The sequence below is a fragment of the Teleopsis dalmanni genome, chromosome X (assembly GCF_002237135.1).
Source record: "Teleopsis dalmanni isolate 2A chromosome X, ASM223713v2, whole genome shotgun sequence".
Classification (NCBI taxonomy): Eukaryota; Metazoa; Arthropoda; class Insecta; order Diptera; family Diopsidae; genus Teleopsis; species Teleopsis dalmanni.
Genome location: NC_051848.1, coordinates 79,387,320 through 79,409,471, shown reverse-complemented (window position 1 = coordinate 79,409,471; position 22,152 = coordinate 79,387,320). Strand labels below are relative to the sequence as shown.

Here is a 22,152-nt window from a genome sequence, read left to right as displayed (position 1 = left end):
AGATACTGTTTATTATAATACTAAATATATATTGCAATAGAGCAAAACAAAAAGTTATAAATATTTACTATAAAAAATTAACAATAAAATTGAATCAATATTTTAATTTTTTTTATTTTGAATAATGTATACTTGTGCTGAATATGAAACACTGTTTTCATCAAAGTAGTCTGGAATAGAATTTAGACAGCTTAAAAAAATTGACAAGTTAAAATTATTCTAACATTTTTATTCAGTTGCATACAAGCTTAGATTGTAGTACGGTACTCTCTCTAGTCAAAATTGTTACGTTACTTGTCCGTTAAATAAAAGCAATTATGGAGCAGGACCCAAAAGATTTTGGTGTTGGTGATAAGCCCATTGATATGTCCGTTGTATATGGATTTGTGGTACAATAATAGCAGTTAATATTTTTTTAAATGTCAATTTTTTTTTTGAAAAAAAAATGTTTTTGTTATTCATTTTTAGCCTAAATTTGAAGACTTTTCCAAGTGTATAAACCAATCAAAGGAAATGGTTTTTAAGTTCTTTCAACTGCTGGATACTGATCGTGATGTAAGTTATTATTTGAAACTGAAATAGCGTTCAATAATACTCTCAAATATTTAGAAAATCAAGTACCTGTGTGATGACAACGCTACTCTTACTTACATTCATGAGGAATATCGTGGGATTGCTGATATGATGGGTTTTTATGCAAAGTTTCCTAATAGTGAGCACAATGTTGAGCATATCAAGTCTGAGAAGATAAAGAACGTCGTCACTAAGAAGCATATTGGGTTCAATATTGAGGCTCGTGGCACTGTGACTTATAACGGCAACCAATCCAGCAACCTCAAGTGGTTTGAGCAGCGTTTCTTGTTACTGGAAATCGGTGGGTACCTCAAGATATTTGAAACTAGTTTCAAATATGTCTAACAGCATTCATGGGTTCAAGAACAAGTAACAATTCATAAAAATTCCGAATTGAAATAATTTCACATCTTTAAAATTTAAATAAGTAAAATAAAACAAACAAAAATTTTAGTTTTTTGTTTGAAAAAAATACTTGCAAATAAATTGTTACATTAAATTTTTCTGTTTATATTTCCTAAATTCTACTTATAAGTATAATACTGCATACTACTTAGTTGCATTGAAAAATTATGCTACAAGTACAATTTAAATATAATAAGTAGTTCTTATTTTCCGAGCTTGTACTTGCTTATAGCTGGACTAGAAAAATGGATATGCACATTCCATGTAAGTACTTCGTTTATATATTATATACACACATTCTTGCCATGAAGAAGAGGCAAGAGTAGGAGAGATAAAGAGAGAAAGGTGTGACAACTATAATAATAAGTAAATATAAGGAGAGTTTAATTTTGACTTATAACGAGATTTCCGGATCTTTTGAGACGTAAGGATCAAGTCACAAAAATTAGTTCTCTGGCGGAAGAGTTAATGCATTTAGTTATGAAATTATTTAATACTTATTCCAATAAGTTTTGACTTAAATTACTTAAAGATTATTATTGGTTTTTAAAACGTAATATAGAATGATGCTCTTCTGATTATCCTTCGTTTTCACTCTGGTGTAGTTGAAGATACATTGTTAAAATTGGTTGGCTTTATAGTAAAACTTAAGGATGATTGGTTTAAGATTTGAAAATGTAGTATAATCTTATGAAGTTTGTTATAAGCTTTTTTGTTTTCCAGTGCCACTTTAATATTATGTTTAATTGAGTTTCAAATGAGGTTACATTATCTAATTGAGGCATGATGAAGCTATAATTGCATTCAACAATTATCGGAACAGTATCTTCTTCATGACTTAAAGTTACACGGACACATCTCTGTTCATGGATTTTAATATGCCATTAATATAGCTATTTTTCCTTCAAAATTAAATAATTTTGAGTTGTTATAAAGCTGCTCAAACACATGAAATTGCTAAATTATTAGCAAAGGTAGATGTAAAAAGGCAATTATTTATAGTAATGCCTGACCTAAACATATCATACAAAAATAGATGAAGGATGGTGCCTTATGGAATGGTTGCATTTATTGTATATGTGAACCAGAATAGGTAAGTAAATGCTATTCTACATGAGTATATAAGTGTCTCATTTAATGAATAAGTTTTTCATTTTATATTCTAGTAGAAACCTACTTTACTATGGGAATACTGCAGAACAGTAATATTTATGCTCAAAAATATATTTTATTTTATTTGTTGAAAATTCGGTGATTTTCATTACACGGGACCGCTGTTATATAGAATGAATTTTGAGCTTCTGGGGAAAGACCAACCGTAAGCATTTATTGAGTTATGCTGGCTTTGTATTTTGAAAAGTTTTACGTATGAAAAATATAATTAATTAGCCAGAGGAAGACTCTCTATCTACAAACATGGGGTATTTCTTTAATAATATTATTAAATTAATCAACATTAGCATTATGTATAATTCAAAAATAGTGACTGATTCCAATTATGCTTTTTGCTATGGCATTTTACCCTAAACAATTATTTTTACCTATATGGAATAATTCTTTTAACACTAAAGTTCAACAGCAACAAAACACGCCTATTTCACGTCTATTTAAATTTCAATTCTTTCAAAATGTCAAACCTAAAAAACCATAGGCGCTTCATTTATTATTTCCCAACTTAACTACAAAATTTCTTTACTTCGTCCGTATATTGCTCTTTATTACTAACCATGTCAATATTGTGTGGTTTGGTCCATTGTCGAAAAATGGTGTCATGCTTAAAAAATGGTGTCTCTTTTAATCAAGCTATCAATGAAATGCTATAAAAATATCAGTATCAAAATTTTTTTAATTTTAATAATTTATTTGTATTTTAAAAATAATAATTATTTTAGAAAGTAATATAAAGTTCTTTAACCACTCTGTTTTAGGAATAACCTAAATTTAAACACTCCTCCGGAGGGCCCTCAGAAAGCCATCACTTTATGAATCAAATAACCGCACCTAAAGAATTGTAAATAATGGAAGACAAGCAAAGAATGCTTGAAAAATGCAGCCATATGGCATTAAAGCATGCTGACGCCGAGGTATGTAAGACATGTGTTATAGGTATCTTAGTATATTGACAGTAATTACTTATTTATATCTTATTAATTTTCTCCGACTGTGCATAAAACTGATTTGTTTTTAATTGATCATATTATGCCAACACATTTTGTTTGTATTATTAGTCGGAGTTGGATGATTGTCCAAAGTGCTCAAGTCAGTGCAAAGATCTTGTCATTCACTTTTTCAATTTTTTAGATACGGATCGTGATGTAAGTGATATTTTTGTATTAATTTATCATTATTCTATAATTCTTATTTCTTAAAAATTCAGAAAATTCATTTATTGATTGATCACACTACAACAACTCTCAATTTCATGGATCAGGAGTATCATGGATTACCATACATTATGTCCTTTTACATCAACCTACCAAGAAGTGAACATGTCCTTAAAAATATTGAAGCTGAAAGACTCAGAGAGTACAAGGAAAAGGAGTGTATAGGTTACAGTGTTAATGTTCGCGGTACTATTACCTTTGACGGAGATATTGGCACTGAAAAGTGGTTTCAACAGAAATTCATAATTTTAGAAATTAATGAAAAATTCAAAATACTTGAAATGGAGTTTCAATATTTAGAAATCGAGTTTCAACATTTAGAAGAATAAAGACCGATATCATTTTTCGTAGCTAATTTTTGTTGTTTAATAAATTCTTTTAACAAGATTTTAGATGACCCTGCTTTGAGTTTTCATATTTTCTTTGTCACAAATATGAATTATGTCCGCTGAAAATTTGAAATGATTTCCAAAGTTCTTTGTTTTCGGTGCTATATTTTTCTTCGACCAACAGACTACCGTTGTCATTATTTTATTATTCCAGAGACAATAAAAATAGATTATGGACAAACTAAAGTAGGTACTGCGAACAAGCACTGGTGAATACTACTTAAATAGTCTACAATATGTGTGGGTTATTCTAACATACCATATATATCATATAATTAAAAATCAGGGCTTTGATCAACTGCTTAATAATCTTACAGTAATGCGGTGGATAATAGCAAAATATAAGTAGTAATAACGTTGGTTTTAGAGACTCTAATCAGTTCTATTGGTTGTAAATATATTTCATATAGTATAAAATAAGAACTAGCTATTACCACCTTCTTCATTTTACTAGATTTTGGAAATAGGAACAGCAAAAAGTAAAATTAAAATAAATTTTTACTTAAATTTTGCTATAAGTACATTTGGAAATATTGTTAACGCCATTTTTAGCCATCATCATCGGTGCATCCATGGGTTTCAATATTTCAGAGTAAAAGGTAAAAATGAAGAATAATTTGAAGGTTTTTAATGAAGATAGTAACGAAATTCGCATCATCAAAGTTAAATATTAAAAATTTCAATAAATATGCAAATATGCATATATATACCTATATATGATTATATATGCGTATATGTATATAATGTTTCCATTTGCTGAATGTCTTACTCACAGTTTCTATGCATTGAACGAAGGCTTCATCTTGTGACCTAAGAAAGGCAAGGAATAAACAAAATTATCGTCGTGGAAAATGACTTGAATTATTTGGAACTAATAAAAGGCTATTTGGTGCTAAAATAAAAGGCTATTTAATTGTTCCAAATATTTGCGCAGTGAAAATGTTTGTTCAATAAAAATATTATGATGTTTTCCTATAGAAAGTTCAATTGTTTGATAAAAATTGTGCTAAATGGTAAAGTTTGTTTTGTAGGGTTTAATTGGAATTTTTGAAATATGTATTTTGAAAAAAAATGTTGCACAAAAAAATATTTATTTGGATATTTTAGAAAAACTTAAGAAGTCCATTCTTATGATCCACAATACAAAGCATTATGTTATGCTGACTTCTATTAATAATACATAAATTATATATTTGTATATATGATTTAAGGCATTATCTGTTATTTAAATAACAGAATTCATTTGGATTGCATATATCAAAATGAATGTTCGTCGTAAGTACAGTGGAAGTTCTCTTTAACGAACACCGATGCAATTAGAACTTCTATTCGGTTCAAATGAACTGTATTATATGATGAAATGAATATAAATTGTGTAAAAATATATAATATATGTAAAAAATGCATATTAATTCATAAGATAGGTGCATCACTTAAACAAAGCCTTCAAAGTAAGATTTGTATTTGGTGCCGTGAGAGATGTGCAAGTTTTTTGAAAAGGTGAGGAGACGTTAAGAGAAAAATAGATATATGCTGCATATTATAACATCGCGAAAGTGATATTATAATTATAGATTTCATTATGTAATTAAATTTAACTTGCTGAGTCAGAGTGTATATATTAGGGATTTCAGTTTCAAATTTATTTGAATTATTAATATCGAAACAAGTTACTAGTCGCTATACAACTTCTTACTGGAGTTTACTTACTTAAGCTCGAGTTTATGAATTTTATATGACTTTTCAAAGTTTTGCCATTTTGATTTGAAGCAATGTCGCATTTTGTGTGAATTGAAGCTTGACTTCAAAACTCCCCAAACACTTTATGAAAATCTATTGTTTCCATATCCTTGGCGTATCTAATAAAATGTGAGGTAATAAGTGTGAATTGAATTTGGAATTGACTAATGATTTAAATGCAAAATTTTCAAAAATTATGCAAATTAGTAGTTTCCTCTTAAACTATGAACACAACATATATCTTAAAGAAATTTACATGAAATGAAAATTTGGTTAACAGTCATTGATGCGCATTGTAAATAATGCTTTCAAGGCTTCATTTTCTTCAAAAAATGACTACATTTTACAATAGTATCAAAATCAGTGTGAGGAAAACTTGTAATTTATCTCATCTTCTGCTTTTTTGGTTTACTTTTTCTGTTATTTTTCAGCAGTACTTTTGATTTTTATAATTTAACTAATTCAGTATTATCAATAGCCACACCTTTTCCGGTTCCCAATGTACTTGAAAATTATGCATTGATTTTATTCAAGTCTTCTGGATTTAAAATGCCACGCATGAGGTAACTGGTTCTGGCTCGTGTCGCTATAGGACATCATACTCATGACATGACCTACAGGTATTATTATCTAAAGACATTTTTAAGTTGGTATTGGAGTTCAAAGTATTTTCACGTCTGCTGTTTTTTTAATTTTTTGAGGATTTAAATTGAATACCAAATGCAAATGAATTTATTTGTATTTACAAAAGTATAGTTGCATATACTTTTAAGTTTTCCAGAACTGTTTTTCTCTCATTCGATATATAAGATGTTTCTAATACTATTAGTGAATGGTAGGTTATGGTTTGGGGCCTATGAAATGTTTAAATTTTCCTTTTCTAATTTGACAATGTTAAATCGAAGAGTGTTTGAAATTTCATGATCTGCTTTTAGAACTTATATGTTATGATCTATGGAACACCAGTTTGTAAAGTGGAGGTATTGGAGCATTTGCACGAAAACCCGTGAGCGGCACAATAAAAATACCGATATATATTTTAAAATAATATATAAATCTTAATAATTATAAAATATTTTATGCTAGTATTGTTGAAATTTTCCAAGAAGTCGGGATATCTGGTTAGTTCCAATTACAAGTATTTTAGTCTGTCACTTAAATTTATTTGGAAAGTGATGTTGACGTTTCGGTGGACGTAATCATCAGCCTTTCAAGAATGAACTAGAAGACCCATTCAAAATTTATATTTGCAAACGAATGATACTACAACTAATGATCACTATAAGAGGATGAATTAAGTGGATTCTCTTTTACTGAAAATAAGAAAAAAATTAAAGTCCCAAAACCTAATTCCTTAATATTTTACTTCACTTTAACTTTTGTGCTTTATTTAATTGCAAATAAATAAATATTTTAAAATGTAATTCTTGTTTCTTTTAAAAATGAAAAAAGGTTCTTTCAAAAAAAAAAATTAAAAAATTCTCTAACTCGAACTCTCTGTAAGTCGAACCTTTTCTTTGCAAAATTTATTTTCGATTTATGGAAGTTTCACTGTATTTCAATTTTCATAATTAAGAAATTCAAAGAAAATCAATTTGACGTTAGCTCTATAAATTCTGGATTATTCCTCATTGCAAATGAACAAACTTCTGAATAATATAATATAAATACTAATAATGATGAAATAATTATTAAATATCTTTTTATTAATGAAATTTCTGCTTATATATCTAAAGTAGCTATATTTTTGAAACTCAATAAAAATCATTATAAAGATAATGAAGGTATAAAATTCAATAATTCCTTATTGATTAATAAACTTCGACTTCTAATGTTAGCTAAACAAAATAAATCTGAGAAATATAATCCATGTTCAATTAATAACTTATATCTATCACAAAGTCCTCAATTTTATAAATTTGTAATACATATTTAAACAATTCCTAATTAAGCAACAGAAGAATCAATAATTAATGATTTTAAATCAATTTGATATAAACAATTTAATCTAACTAAAATTCCTTCAATCAAAAAGACGTTAATTAATATATAATTAAATTTTTAACAAACAAATAAAAAAAAAAGAAAATTAAAAAACCACAATTATTAAAAAATACAATCATTTATAACTAAATATATTATTACTTAATATATATATATTTAAATGTCCTGAATTTTCAATATAATAAAAAATTCCTATTAACATGGGCAAAGATACAAAGTATGAAATAATAATTAAATTCCGGTTTGTAAATGTTTAAATGGATATCCTCGTCCTAAGATTAATGCTAGAGTTGGAATTAATCCACCTTCAAAAAATATATATAAAGCAAAAATATTTATTCTGGAAAATGTTTAAATCGAAGAAATTAATATAAAAATTACATTAAATTTAAAAAGATAGTTTTAATTTTTAAATATATTAATTTTTCCAAATAAATTAAACATTATAAATTAATAAACAATTAATAAAATAATAATAAATTGCTAAGAAACAAAATAAATTAAAACATTATAAAATTCTAAAGGATTGAATATTGTTATGATTTATATTATTTCATGAATTATTGAAAGTCTTTTCGCATTTTTAGGTTATATTTTTACTTTAAAAGTTAATTATATTATTATACAATAATTTTTATAATAAAATCTAATTATATACTGTATATAAAAAAATAAATTATTTAAGCAATAAATTCTAAACTTAACAATATACCATAGATAATAAATATTTTCTATTAATATAACAGAATATGTTCCAATTAATATTATTATATAACAAATTGATAAATAAAAAATTAATTAATTATCATTATTTAAGTTTTTATAGTTCAACAAAAACATACCCAAATATGCAAAAACAAAACATTTTTGTTTATTTGTACCAGCAGTTATCCAAAAATAAAATCGATACCGTATCTGAAATCATGCGTTCATTATTATATGTTCCTTTCTATTTTCTTTGGTTCATATATTCTCAATAATGCCCCTCTGCGAATTCTTTAATTTATTCTTTAATTTATTCAGCGAGTTAAGTGCCCTTCACATCACGAAATACTCTTTGATGAACTCTTCCTTGCAAAAACTTTTCCAAGAGGGACGCACATGTACTGCTTCCCATAAAATCTGAGGTTATTTTTCTTCAATTACCAAGACGCATCTTTTCGCTGTTTTTAATTGTAATACCAAAGACTGTTTACTTAGATATTTCATACAAGTGACTTCTGTGAAAGCTTCTGTGTAATAACGATCTAAACAGAAATCTGGTTATTTTGCCGTAAGTAGAGGTTCTTTCTTTAAACATTTTCAAAACCCAAAAATATTAATAAGTAAAATGGAAAATCTTGAGTGAATTTAGGAAAAGAATCATCACTATGGAATTAGAACCGAGTTGATATTTTACGAAGAAATGTAGTCCCATCCTTACTTAGATGTGACGGTTAATACCTAATAAACTTTTATCGGCGGCACTCAAATTTATAACGCAACCACAATCTTGTACGTAACCTGCCTAAAACTATATAAGTAATTTGCATTTTATAATTAAAATATAATATTTTATATACTTAACAACAAAAGAAAATGTGTTTGAGAAAAAATCAAGTGACAGTGTCTTCCAATGATGACATATGTAAAGAAAAATAATAACATCCTATTAGAAAAATATTTTAAAAGTAAGTTAAATAGAGTTCTGACTCTACATTTATAACTTATATCAGAAGCTCCGTCTATACGTCTATTGTACTGCTAAACTAATTTTTTAATTTAATGCTTCCTAAGCCACAGATAGAAAGGTCACATTATATCTAACATAACGCAATGTATCTACTACTTCGTGTTACTTCGTGTATGTAAATAGATATCGGACTATGTTGAGACGAGTAATTCTATGTACACATCAGGTTATAAATTTTAGATAGTCTTTAAGGAATCTACCACTTTATGTCCAATAATGTGCAATGTGCGCTAGAAAGCTTATTTGTTCTTATTGGTTGTTATTCACAATAAATTTAATAGGTGACCACCACTATAGTTCTGCAACCTTGTCCATCATAACGCTTTATTTGATAGTAATAGCGTGATCTGAGGAGAACATATATGTGTTGAACGTTGGACTGAGTTTGGTTATTAACAAGAAATAAAAATGAGGTGGGCTAAGCTGAAAAATTTTGTCAACTACAATAGTTAAAGATATGATCAATTACACAGTACCTCTCATACGATGTCTTTTTTGTTCATTATTTTTAACTCAAATGAATTAACTCAAATTATTGAAAAATAATTTCTAATGTACACATATTTTAATATTATTTGTTAATAATATAGTATATATATTGTTTATTATTTCCTGTTTTATAAAAATTGTATATAACTTTACAAATATATAGTATCTGTATACTATGAGGATATTATGAAGATATAGATCTGTGCGAGAGGAAGTCACTCGCACAAGAACTACTCTGCCCTTCTGATATAACGAGGTTCTCAATGGCTGATATTCTGGCTTTCATTCGAAAGGTAGAAGGTCTTCTGTTCGGTTAGGGTATATTTCAGCACAAAAGATCAACAATCGTCGCAGTGCGCCGCTCCGTTGGGAGTTGGTACCTTGTTTATTTTTATTCTATTCTATTCTATTCTATATTATGAAGATTAAATAAATATTATAAATATATTATTTTCTGAATTGTAAGTTAGCTGAGTAAATTATATACATATAATAGAACTTGCTCTAGCCTTCTTAATTCGACAAATTTATTTTATAAGTTCTGCAAAGTGAGATTGCATAATTTCTTATCTGAAACAAAAGTATATACACCTATTGGAAGTGAATCTAACTTAAATCAAATGAAAACTTTGCTCTGCTTTTACCTTTTTATCAGAATTATGAAGTAAGGTATAAAAACTGAATTGATGTTTTAAAGCGAACTAGGGCGTTCCGACTACCGATCTATTATAAAACTGCATGAATTTTCTAAATTTAATAAAGAAAAGGAAAGTTATGAGAGTAAATACTGTTATTCGTAGAATATAGAATTGTTCCTCACCCTAAGCGCAGAATATAAACGCCTTAGTTTTGGGGCCATATGTTTGGCCATTAGCGGAAAGTGAAGCTAGTCATTTGTACGGTGACGTCAACAAGTGATTTGCATATTCTGTAGCTTTACGTTACTGCGTTAAAAGCTTTAATTTGTAATACTTAATAAGAACTGCATAGTTTTTTTATTTGGGATACCAAAATAATTTGAATTTCAGGGCCAACTATTACAAAAATTAAACAAAAAGTTCAAAAATCCTGACTTATAGGCGGTTTACTTTTAGGGTCTAATTTCTTCTCTTCTTCTTAATTCCTTTACCTTCTGCTCAAAGAGTGTTTTGTTGTTTATCAACTACTCCTTAAGTAATAGACCTTTTCCAAAAATTTTTTTAGCGATTTTTACTATGGAAAATTCTTGTTGTACGGGTTTTTTTGACAAAACACGGCTGTCAACACCACTGTCATCGCTCAAGCACCATATTCGCCAGATCTGGATCCGTGCGACTTTTTCCTATTCCCGAAACTCAAATTGCCCTTTCGTGGTGAACGTTTTGCGTCGATTGAATCGGTAAAAGAGAATTCGCTGAAGGAACTAAAAGCCATAAAAGAGTATAGAAGATTGGGTTAAACGTTGGCATATGTGTATTGCTTTAGATGGAGCATATTTTGAAAGAGATAAAATAAATTTGGAATATAATTTAAATTTGTGTGTTTTATTTACAAAATCCGGCTACTTTTTGAGCAGAAGGTATCTCTTTGTGGAGCATAGAACCACAGGAAACTGATTTATTTCTATAAAATTTCGCAGTTTGATGGAAGGGTACATACAGTCTCGTTGTTTTCCGTGATGAGTAGATGATTTTTATATAAATAACCGAGAAAAATAATGAGATATTAAATAGCACACAACATGTTCACCAATTGTCAATTTTCGATTTCAATTTTTTTTTTTTTTTAAATTCGTTTGTCAATTCTCTTACTCTCCTTTCTATTAACTACTTATCTTTTATATGATATTTCATATGCTGGGGACTCTAGCCACAGATTTATTAGATCCATTATTCACCTAACTACTATTTACTTTAAAATAGTGTGACAAACTTTTTGCTGTATTTACTACTAGTAGTAAAATATTTTTATACTTACTCACTTTGAGTGTCGCATTTACCATATAAACAATAAGCTTATTTCCACATAGTTTTCAGTTTAAACTTTCAATACCTAAAATTTTTCTTTAATAATACTACAAGCAATCATAAAAGGTAACATTTAGTTCTTAACACATTAACCTTCATCATTTTACATTAAACTATAATCTATACAGCTGTATATAGCTCTCTCAATCGCGCAGAGTGTATCAATTTGCCAATAGTTCGATGTCCTGAGGGTTGTTTCCGCCTAAGTTGCAATACTTCGTTTTGGATGTACGTATTATGTGTCCCAATTATGCTATTTGTCTTTTTTCATGGTTTTTAACAGTTCCCTTTCTTGCTGCATTCTTCTGAGCACTTCTTCATTGGTAACTCTATCGGTCCAAGGTATTTTCAATGGACGGCGATAACACCCCATTTTGAAAGCATCCCATTTATTCATTGCGGTTGTTTTAAGAACTCACGTTTCTACTTCATAGAATAAGACCCTGCCCATACGTGACATTTCATATATCTCATTCTTAGCAGTAGACTAAGTTCTAGTGTGTTCAATATTTTTTTCAAGTACGCTCTCGTAATTTATGAAGCTCATATAGACAAGTTTTAGCATATCTTTGCAGTTTTGAATAAAGCTTCTCGAGTTCCCATAGAATCTCTAAAGTCAAATTGTGTGCGTCCCATTACCGCTACACATTTTTTGTATATTCTTGTATGTATTATTAATTAAAAAATTAAGAAACAATTTGAAACTATGGTTCACTAGGCTCATTAAGCGATACTCATCACATTTTCTGGCATCTAGTGCTATAAACGTTGTAGCTAGTCATCTGGGTATATACCTGAGTTGTAAACACTATTGAGTATCTTTTCTTTCTATTTTTATTTTTTTTGTGATATTTTAATATGTATTAAACTTAAATTTCACAGCAACCAATCAAACATATTCAGCTTAGTTAATGCCTAGTTGGGCCATAGTTTGAACTTTAATCATATAATAATTAGTATCTTATTCATGAATATTAAATGTTCACATTAATTGTTTCGATATTAATGAAACTTTAATTGAAATTACTTCATGTTGTTGTATAGTTAGTACACCATATGTTAAGGAACTTCATTGAATGAAATTTATATTCTCTGCGAATCAATGCATCGCTGCTACCTTCATTTCCAATATTATGGTAAAGCAAATATAAATATATAAACAAATACTCATACGATTGCGAATCCAAATCCGAAGCTGCAGTTGAAGCTTAACCTGGAGCTGGAGCTGAATCTGAATTTGAATCTGAATGTGAATATAATTGAAATTGTATTGCTTAAATGTACGTAAAATGTACGATTTACTTAACAATTCAAATACACTCAAGGATATGCAGCACTTTATGTAAATAGCAGATTACCTGGTATGCGATTAAATAAATTCGGAAAATGAAATTACAGAAGTGAGAATGTTTACGTGTGGTGGTAAGTATCTATGTATGTGCATTGTACTAAATGCACTAATGAAAATTTGCTACAGAATAAACGTTAAACTCTTGAATAATCAAAACACAATTGCGAATACCTAAATGATTTCAGTTTTAGTGTTAAGTGCTTTAAGAATTTAAGCTTCAAATTGTCTGACTTTGAAAACCGAATACGGTGATATTGTGGGAAATAGCCAAGAAGTTGATAAGTAAGAAAGTTTCTTTAGACTTTAATTCGAAAGTCAATTGGTTTCTATTTCTTTGATCAGTCAGATATTGAATACATATTATGACTTTTATAATGCTTATATATTCACACATATTATTTGTTGCTTCTGTTTGATTTCAATAATTAATAACACTAATATTTTTTATACTTTGGCTCGGTTTCGATATTTTGTTTCAAACTAAATCCAAAACCACATATCAACACACAATCATTAAAGCCGTGATTACGGCAATCTCATACTATATTAGGCACTTGGTTAGTATCGTTCATTTTATTCATGTTTCCGGATATTCGAAGTGTTCAGCGAATAGATATTGAGGTAAAAAGATCGAAATAGCTTGAGCTGTGCGATGTAAAATGAAAATTAAATTATTTGAATACTTCGAACTATAGCAACCAGATGCGTTTTCGGGCGGAAAGGGAAATAAGAAGGGATCCATCAGATAATAAAGGTACAGATAATCAAGACTGTACAGACTATATATTTTAATACTAACAACCAGAAATTTTGATAAATGAAACTTTATTAAAGTTTCTATTGAAGAATCCTGTTAACTATGGCAAAAGGAATGGTTCAAGAGTTAGTTCCCGCTACTGAGCACAAATAGTATTTATGTAATATCAAAAAAATATCAACGATTAAAATGCTTACATTTCTACGTATATATACGGATGTGTATATAAATGAAACTGTTGCAATATATTATAATACAATATAATTAAACTGTAAGTACAAAAATGCAACTTAAATAAAACCTAAATAAAATTAAAAATAGAAGTTATTGCTTTTATAATGTAAGATTGAACCTTTTTCGAGTTAGTGCATCTGGCCACTTTTACTTTTTGATAGCTGAGGAGTTTCTGCAGAGTTCCACCCATCTCACTGACTAATTTGTGTGTACCTCATAGGTTTGGTGATTATTCAATGACTGATCTAAGATCTGCGTACCGCTCCGTGCAGTTAGTGTTTACCAGACGACGAGTGCAACTCAAACAGCAAAAGTAAAGAAGCATTTCCATTGTTGCCATATAAATTGAATAGTGAAATAGTGAATCTAATTGTATGTTCACATCCAGCGATTTTTGCCGAAGAAAAGTTTAAGTACAGTAATCTCTCCTATAACACAGTAAATTACACGATTAACACAAAATGTCTTAATAAGAAAACGCGTTATAAGAGGCTAAGAGTATCATGTTATAGAACAAAAAAAAAACGAGGATTTTATTTTTTTATTGTTTGAGAGTACATTTTCACATTATTTAGAGTTAAAAGTTTTTACTTCTTAGTTCTTCTCTCACATCTTCATTTCTGTTTTGAAAATATCAAATAAAGTTGATTTAAAAGGAGAACTTCTAAATTGAGTAAACTATGTTAGCAATATTTGTTTCTTTTTGTTTTTGAAACTTATTTTGAATCGCGGTTTTAGTTCCACTTTAGTTCCATTACAGCATTTAAAGTTCAAGATTTACTATTTGCCAAAAAATTATACTCGACAGATTGCAACAGTGATGGCAATATCTTGCAATATCACGTTCTATTAGTAATTAGAGAGATTCAAGTTGGCTTGGGTTCCTTTTGCGGTATATTGATAAAACTATGCTTGTATTGTGGTCCTTTCTTTTTAAATATTATAACACCTTACACGTTCATCAAGAACTAAACCTCTAACATTGTGAAAGAATTTATAATCCCATACCTATAAAGCGCTTTCATTGACTTTAGATTTTGAAGAATTTTTTTATTTTCTTTATACTTACAGAAATAATTTGAGCACAAATGATGGCCGTTTGTGACACCACTGAAGTAGATAAAATATTACTAAGCCTTAAAACCTTATATCTTTACTGGTTTATATGCAGCTTTTAACTTTAATAAAGTTTTCATTCAACTATGACCGTGTGCAATTTCGAGTAAATTGAGGTAAAATTTTTTTAGTATTTTTTTGCACTGCACTTACGTAAATATTTATTCATTTTTTTATTTATTTATTTATTGTACTTATTTATTATTTTTGGTGAAAAGTTATTAAATTTATTTATTTATTTATTAAACATTTTATAAAATTTTCACAATAGTAATACCTAAATTACTTAATTTTTATGTAATTCACCCTACTCGAAATTCTGGTAAATATCAACATTCGTGCCATACCGACATAATTTACTATTTGCCTAAATTTATCATCAATTTACTCGAACTCGCGCACACGTCATTTATATCAGTTTTAAGTATTCTTTATCACTTCAAAAAATTTTATTAATTTTCCACAAATTATTCCATTTCATAATTTTTAATATTTATTTTTAATCCAAACTATAAACATCGTCGCGTCGCCTCATAGCGTCTCATCATTTTGATGTGATATATACTTAATAAGCAACATCCGCCTAAAACTATACTAAGCTTATGCACTTAATTGAAAAGATTAAAAATTTTAAACTTTTTCCGACAGAATTTGTTTTTGTGACATATTTGCAAACAATTTTAGTTTTAAGAGGAGCGACAAGCTGTTTTCAGCAACAGTTGTTTTAATATCGGAATTCCTAATAAGAAAAAATACCAGATATAAAAATTTATTGCTTAAATTAAATCAAAACACGTACACATAGATTATAAACGCGAATTTTTATTTTGCATTTATTTTGCAAAAGGAAAAAAAAATATTTTACATAATGGAAAATAAAAAATAGAAAAAGAAATAAATAGAAATCGTAATTTAACATCGAAAAATATGATTTCATAAAAATCACTCAAGCAAAAACTTTTAACAATTGAAATATATTTAGTATCGCTTACATCGGATTTGTGTTGTGCTCCATTTACCCTGGAATATACATACATTTATATAAAATACAGGGCATTTGTTCGATGAATGAAAGGCATTTTGAAGGAGATTTAGGAAAAAATTCATTTAGATTGAATATAACTTTCAATGCAGTTTTTCAGAGAAAATCTTTCACATCTTTCATAAAAAATATCATTAGCCATAAGAATCTAAATACATAGAACCATTAAACACTAAACAGTGCGAAAGGTTCAATACACCTAAACAGCTGGAACGAGTGTAGATCCTAAAATCATTCCTCTTCTGTGAAAAAAAAACATGCGAATCGGCTAAAAAATTGAAAGGTCGATATATTTAGTAAGTACAAATTTATTATTAAGTTAATATAAATTTATTTTATTATCATCAACATTTTTTTATATACACATTTCTTCGTACCATTCATTTTCAAATTAACATTACGATGACGTAATGAATTCGTATTAAAAAATAGTTTAAATTAAAATAAAACACAAAAAATGCTTAATCAATCAATCAAAATCTATCTTCCCCTTTAAAATAGATCTCATCAAATGCATTATAGCGTATCTGGTTGTGAGTTACAGGCTTTAATTTCATCATTGCGACTTCATTGCTGTAATCGACTCAAAATACCATTTTACTATACTGGTAATTTAGCTTTAAGCACAGAAAAAGTCACACAGGTCCTCTATCAGGTGAGTACGATATTTAGTCCATTAAAATCGTTGAATTTTTGTCAATAGTTTTTGGGATTCTAAATTCCGTATACTTTTTACAATTACTGTATATATACGTATGATCCATTATCAGAGGCGAGGCGTCGAATGGTTCAGAGTGTTCACTGAACACCTTAACAAAGCTTCCTTATTGGATCTTTTTTTTATTAGGTAAATAATCTCGCTATTTTGCTACTTAACATTTTTTATAATAGCTTTTCCAAACATATTTACATAAACACAAAACGTATAATACAAACAAAACCAAACACACATAAGTTAATTACACCCAACATTACTTATAATTAATAAAAGAGTAAACATATTCCTCTTAAAATATATTAAGGTTCAGAATAAAAACTGCACCACGCTGCTTACAAAGCATGCAAATGAAATAACATTCACATTGGGACTATGTTCAATATTGAATAAACACAAAACATACAAACAAATATAAAAATAAAAGAGAAAACAAGCCCCGCAAAATATGTACGTAAAATAATCACAACTCTTAAATTAATGCGTGCAAGCGGTTCAATAAAAAAAGTGAGCCTTCAATGTTATGCAAAGTAAATACAAAAGAGAAAAGAAATGACTGAGCGAAAATCGCTTTACATTTGACTAGAGGTTCACTCGACTAAACTGAACTCCATGTTCATACAAACCGTGCAAATACAATCAAAGTCACGGTTGCTGTTTTATATGGGCAAATGGTTCATTAAAAAACTGAACCGGGCATAGTAAATATAAAGTAAAAGAGTAAATGAATGCTTGAGAGTTTCTTACTCTTACTCTTCTGTTTTGATCAAATTGTGAACACCTTGCCAAAAAGCTGACGCCTCGCTACTGTCCAATATTATATACTTCCTCTCCAATATTTAGAAATACAATATTTTAGTAATAGAAATAAATTATATAGACGATTTTCCCATCAATGAAAATATACTTAACTTTTATCAATCAGCTGCACTTATCCTTAATTTACATCCTTTTTCTAGTTCGAAAACTGCTTATACTCGTATAAGCAAACGTGCTGTAAATAAAAAAGGACAAATAATTTAAAATTATTTCAAATAACTTTAAAATTAAAATTGGTTTTAAAGGACATACGTAGGATGGTTGCTGTTCTGTGAGGTGAAATGCGTTTCGATTTATTATGAAACACACATGCCTTCATGAAAATTTTTTGATTTTCATGACATTTGCTCTTTAGTTAAAATATTTAAATTTGCATTATAATTAACGTTATTTGCATATAATACTGAAGTCGTTTCCGAGGTCCATGCTGACCCTTCGCACCGCCGTTTTTGGTAAGTGTTTTCAAAATTTCAATTTCACGCAGGCATTATTTTTACACTTGAATAATTCGAATACACAAAATTTTTGGTGTGTTTATGGCAGTTCAGATTTTTTGAGTTGCAACATACAAACATACACTCATCGTATCGTGGAGCATTTTGCTTATATATACACATATTTCTTTATAAATGCTTTCAGCGAATAAATTAGAATTTGAAGTAATATGACTTATATTAATTGTTAATGATTTTCTATTTTAAAATGAGAATGGGGAAATGTAAGGAGCGGATACGCACCGCTAGTCATCCACTAACAGAATACCAGACAAAAGTTATTTAAATTTATGGGTCAATATGAGTTGGGGAAAGTGTTAGGAGTATTTTAGTTTATTTTATTTCGTATTTTAACGTAGTCTGCGTTATGGTTATAATACCATAGTTTCATTTGAGAAACATTATTATACCTTTCTAGATATTATCTTGTGCTTGCTTATGATTTTACTTTCAACTTATTAATTGTGAAAACTGAACGTTTTCTATTAATCGAAATAAAACTTCGGCTCTTAGATCAAGTTTCTTATCGTAGTTATCCGTTGTTCCGGAGGATAACCAGTTCGCGAACAAAACCACCACAACTTATACCCAAATCGGATTAGCTTTCCACATATAAACATTTTACATGACTGGCGACCAAAATATGGGACCATCTAACTGTTCATAAATTGAGTGTTCCCCCATTCATATAAAAAACTGCATAATATTTTTATTCATATTTTCGTCGAACACTCAATTGTAGAGATGTAGAGATCGAAAGAAAAGTATAGACTTTTTATTCCGTATTATATTTACGTGTGTGAAAAAACTCCTACGCCTTCATACTCTCTCATATTTTGGACCCATTACTTCGCCAGTGTTTGGCTTATAATAAGTGAGCGATAGCAGATAAAGGGTGTATGCTTCATCTACTATATGAAGAAGGAAAAAATAACACGTAACAAAGAGCTAAATGAAATCTATTTCAAATTAGGAAACACCGTGTTTTTCACACGGACAACTATACGTGGCATGTTCTCGCATTGCCAAACCGTCAAACCTATTTGTGTTGGCTAAAGACAGACTGTCAAAAAATATCGTACTTTATTTTTAATTTTCATGGTTTAGGATAAAACATATTACTTTCTAAATTTAAATTTAACTTTTAAGAGATCAAACAATGAATATGTCCGTTATTCTAATGAAACATATTGAATTAACGAGTGATTGGTGTTTTTTTTCTTTTTATCGGCAATCATCATCTACAGCGCTCAATTCCTCCTTCTATTGCTCTTCCTCTTTCCATCCCTACATACCTACCATACATTTGTCATCAATTATTTAAAAAAAAATAATCACTAGAAATAATTTATACGGCAAAACAACGTTTACCGGGTTGTCTAGTAATATATGAAAAGTTGAATTGAAATTATTTTATTTTCTTTCCTATTTTCGTTTATTTAGTGCTATTAGCTGGCATTTTATTGTAATCCAATTTGCTTTTCTGAAATACAATAAATTATGAGGAATATTAATCAGCATTTGAATTGTTTCTTTTCTTTCCTCCATTGTTTTTGGTGCTAATGTTACAGTGCGTACTGTATATATAAAAACTAAGTTGAGCACTGACTATAATTGTCGATTAAAGAAGCTAACTTGAATCCATTGTAGGACATTATGACTTTATTATGTTGTGGCTAGTTGAGTCAGTGCACCTGAGCACTTTCACTCTCTATTGACTGTGAGGTTTCTTGAAAACCCCTCTTTGCGCCTTGACTAGATTATTGTTTATCACTTCATCAGTCTAAGAAATAGTTGACCTCAGATCTGCATACCTCCCCGAGGAGCCTGTAACCATTCTGAGATTTGATAACGCGGTGCTGGTAAGTCTGTCAGATTTCGCAAATAATTTCAGGACTCTATCATATATGCATTTTTTGATTGGATCAATCTTGATGTCCCTGAAGATGTCGTTCGTCCTAATGTACCATGTAACTTTGAAAAGTCTTCGTAAAGCCTGGCTTTGTGCAATTTCTAGCTGGTGAATAGTAGTGTTTGAAGCTTGGCTAAAGGCTACACAACCATATAGAAGTGACGGACGAATTATTTGGTTATATATCTGTTTCCTATTCTTAGCATTGAGATTTTCATTTCTAAACAGTTGACTTTATTGTTTCAGTAAATTATAAGAATGTTTTTATTTTATTTTAGTATCCTTTTCCATTTTTCTTTAATATTAACAAAATATGAACGATTGAACGGTTGAATGATTGAAGACAATATTGAGAACTAGCTAAGCAATTCATAGTTTTGTAAAATTTCTTATTATGTATACATGTTTTATGTCTTTGCTGATGCTATAATCCATACTCCACCAGAAATATTGATAAACCGTTTGAGTCTTGTTTCAAGAGTTAATTTCAATGCATATTGTCGTTGTGAACACCACTTTACCATAAACTGTGAGACTCGATATAGTCATGTTCAGAAGGTTTCACTCAAAAATAAAGTGTTAACATTTATACGCATAATATAAAGCTTGGCCAGTATCAACAGTTCCATAAACTTGATGTTATATAGCATAGGTAAAACAGATAGCTTTTGTCTTCAGAACTTCAGATAAAATCATCAATCCTCAATTTCGAATATCAAACAACGAATATCAACATTTTATCTCTCTATTTAAATTATAGTAAACTATGATTGAACTTGCCATTGCTCAATCATCAGGAGCAAACCATCGCAATGTGGCAACAACAATAGTACTCAAGGAAGATGGTTAGGTAGATTGTTACCAAATATAATCACTTGGCCCAAACGGTAATCGGGAGATGTAAATTACTATCTCACTCAGATGCTAACCAGTTATGGATACTTTTGTAAGTACCTGTGTCGCATGAGAAAGATGGATTCACCTGACGGCATTTATGGCGATAGAGACTGTGACGATGCAGAGCACACCTTCTTTTACTATATTAGTTGGCTCACAAATAGAGAAGATATAACAACGCAGATTAGACCTATAAATCCCAAAAATATAGTGGAAAAGATGACAGAGAACCCAGAGAGTTGGCGAACAATAGAGTCCTAGAAAGGACCTAGAAAGGAGATAAAGGAATACTGCACGCAGATCGAAAATCACAAGAGCGTGGCTTGAAATGCCAACATAAACGAGACCCTCCTCGAAGTAATGCGAAAGCGATCCCGAGAAGGAATAAGTCTTGCTGGAGATAGGATGTTTTAGTCCGGATACTACATATTAATGTTGGGGAGTCGAGCACACCATTCCAACGACGATCGGTTTGATGGTGCATAAAGCATGCCACCTTCTCAACAAAAAAAAAACAATGATTGAGCAATTTAAAGGTAGATATCTATAAGTTCATAACTTCTCGCTTATATAAGTTTGTTGCAACACAATTAAGATATTCCACCTCCTTGGAGTTTGTACTCATGTGTGTTTGTTAGTGCATTGAATTTTGTTTTCTATCTCAGTAACTTTCTTTACAAATCATTTAACAAAAAAATAGTTACTAGCACATTAAGTCAATACCAACATTTTTAGTATGGCTTTGTCTTCACATCACAAGTTCGGAACTTGTCTTTCAAACTTTTAGTTGATTTAATGTCGTTGCTGTTGTGCAAAGAAAGGAAATCTGTGCGGTAAGCAAAGCAAACAAGGAAAGTACAGTTAGAGAAAGCGGAAACAAAGGAATAAAATGTAGAAAATGAAGTTGAAAATGAAGAGGAGAAAAAAAATCAAATGAAATGAAATTGTAAAAAATGATAAATATCCTTTGGCACACATGTGACACCATTACTGCTGTTAGTTGAAAGCACACACTCAACTGCACATAAATTCGCATATAATCGCATTCGTGTTTCTATAAATGAAGTTTCAAACAATAAAAGTATTTAACGCA

At 29.3% G+C, this 22,152-nt stretch overlaps 2 protein-coding genes and 1 long non-coding RNA gene across 3 annotated transcripts; 2 read left to right on the top strand and 1 right to left on the bottom strand.

The window, feature by feature from the left end:
• Positions 1-219: 219 nt before the first annotated feature.
• Positions 220-1,005, top strand: LOC119661885. Its single transcript, XM_038071390.1, has 3 exons — positions 220-389; positions 469-555; positions 610-1,005. The coding sequence occupies exons 1-3, from the start codon at positions 318-320 to the stop codon at positions 916-918; spliced, it is 468 nt and encodes a 155-aa protein (XP_037927318.1). The 5' UTR covers positions 220-317; the 3' UTR covers positions 919-1,005.
• A 1,853-nt stretch (positions 1,006-2,858) lies between these two features.
• LOC119662157 lies at positions 2,859-3,717 on the top strand. Its single transcript, XM_038071714.1, has 3 exons — positions 2,859-3,062; positions 3,207-3,293; positions 3,356-3,717. The coding sequence occupies exons 1-3, from the start codon at positions 2,997-2,999 to the stop codon at positions 3,689-3,691; spliced, it is 489 nt and encodes a 162-aa protein (XP_037927642.1). The 5' UTR covers positions 2,859-2,996; the 3' UTR covers positions 3,692-3,717.
• Positions 3,718-9,960: 6,243 nt separating this feature from the next.
• On the bottom strand, positions 9,961-10,668 carry LOC119687755. The gene is made up of 3 exons (XR_005253258.1): positions 10,537-10,668; positions 10,361-10,463; positions 9,961-10,127 (listed from the first exon to the last, which is right to left on the bottom strand). It is a non-coding gene; the product is annotated as an uncharacterized LOC119687755 (long non-coding RNA).
• Positions 10,669-22,152: the final 11,484 nt, after the last annotated feature.

What these genes read in the sequence shown, in the direction of transcription:
- LOC119661885 (XM_038071390.1), top strand. Translation starts at nt 318, where the DNA reads ATGGAGCAGGACCCAAAAGATTTTGGTGTTGGTGATAAGCCCATTGAT. An exon ending in CCGTTGTATATGGATTTGTG is followed by an intron (nt 390 to 468) that starts GTACAATAATAG and finishes ATTCATTTTTAG; the next exon opens with CCTAAATTTGAAGACTTTTC. An exon ending in TGCTGGATACTGATCGTGAT is followed by an intron (nt 556 to 609) that starts GTAAGTTATTAT and finishes TCAAATATTTAG; the next exon opens with AAAATCAAGTACCTGTGTGA.
- LOC119662157 (XM_038071714.1), top strand. Translation starts at nt 2,997, where the DNA reads ATGGAAGACAAGCAAAGAATGCTTGAAAAATGCAGCCATATGGCATTA. An exon ending in TAAAGCATGCTGACGCCGAG is followed by an intron (nt 3,063 to 3,206) that starts GTATGTAAGACA and finishes TTGTATTATTAG; the next exon opens with TCGGAGTTGGATGATTGTCC. An exon ending in TTTTAGATACGGATCGTGAT is followed by an intron (nt 3,294 to 3,355) that starts GTAAGTGATATT and finishes TTAAAAATTCAG; the next exon opens with AAAATTCATTTATTGATTGA.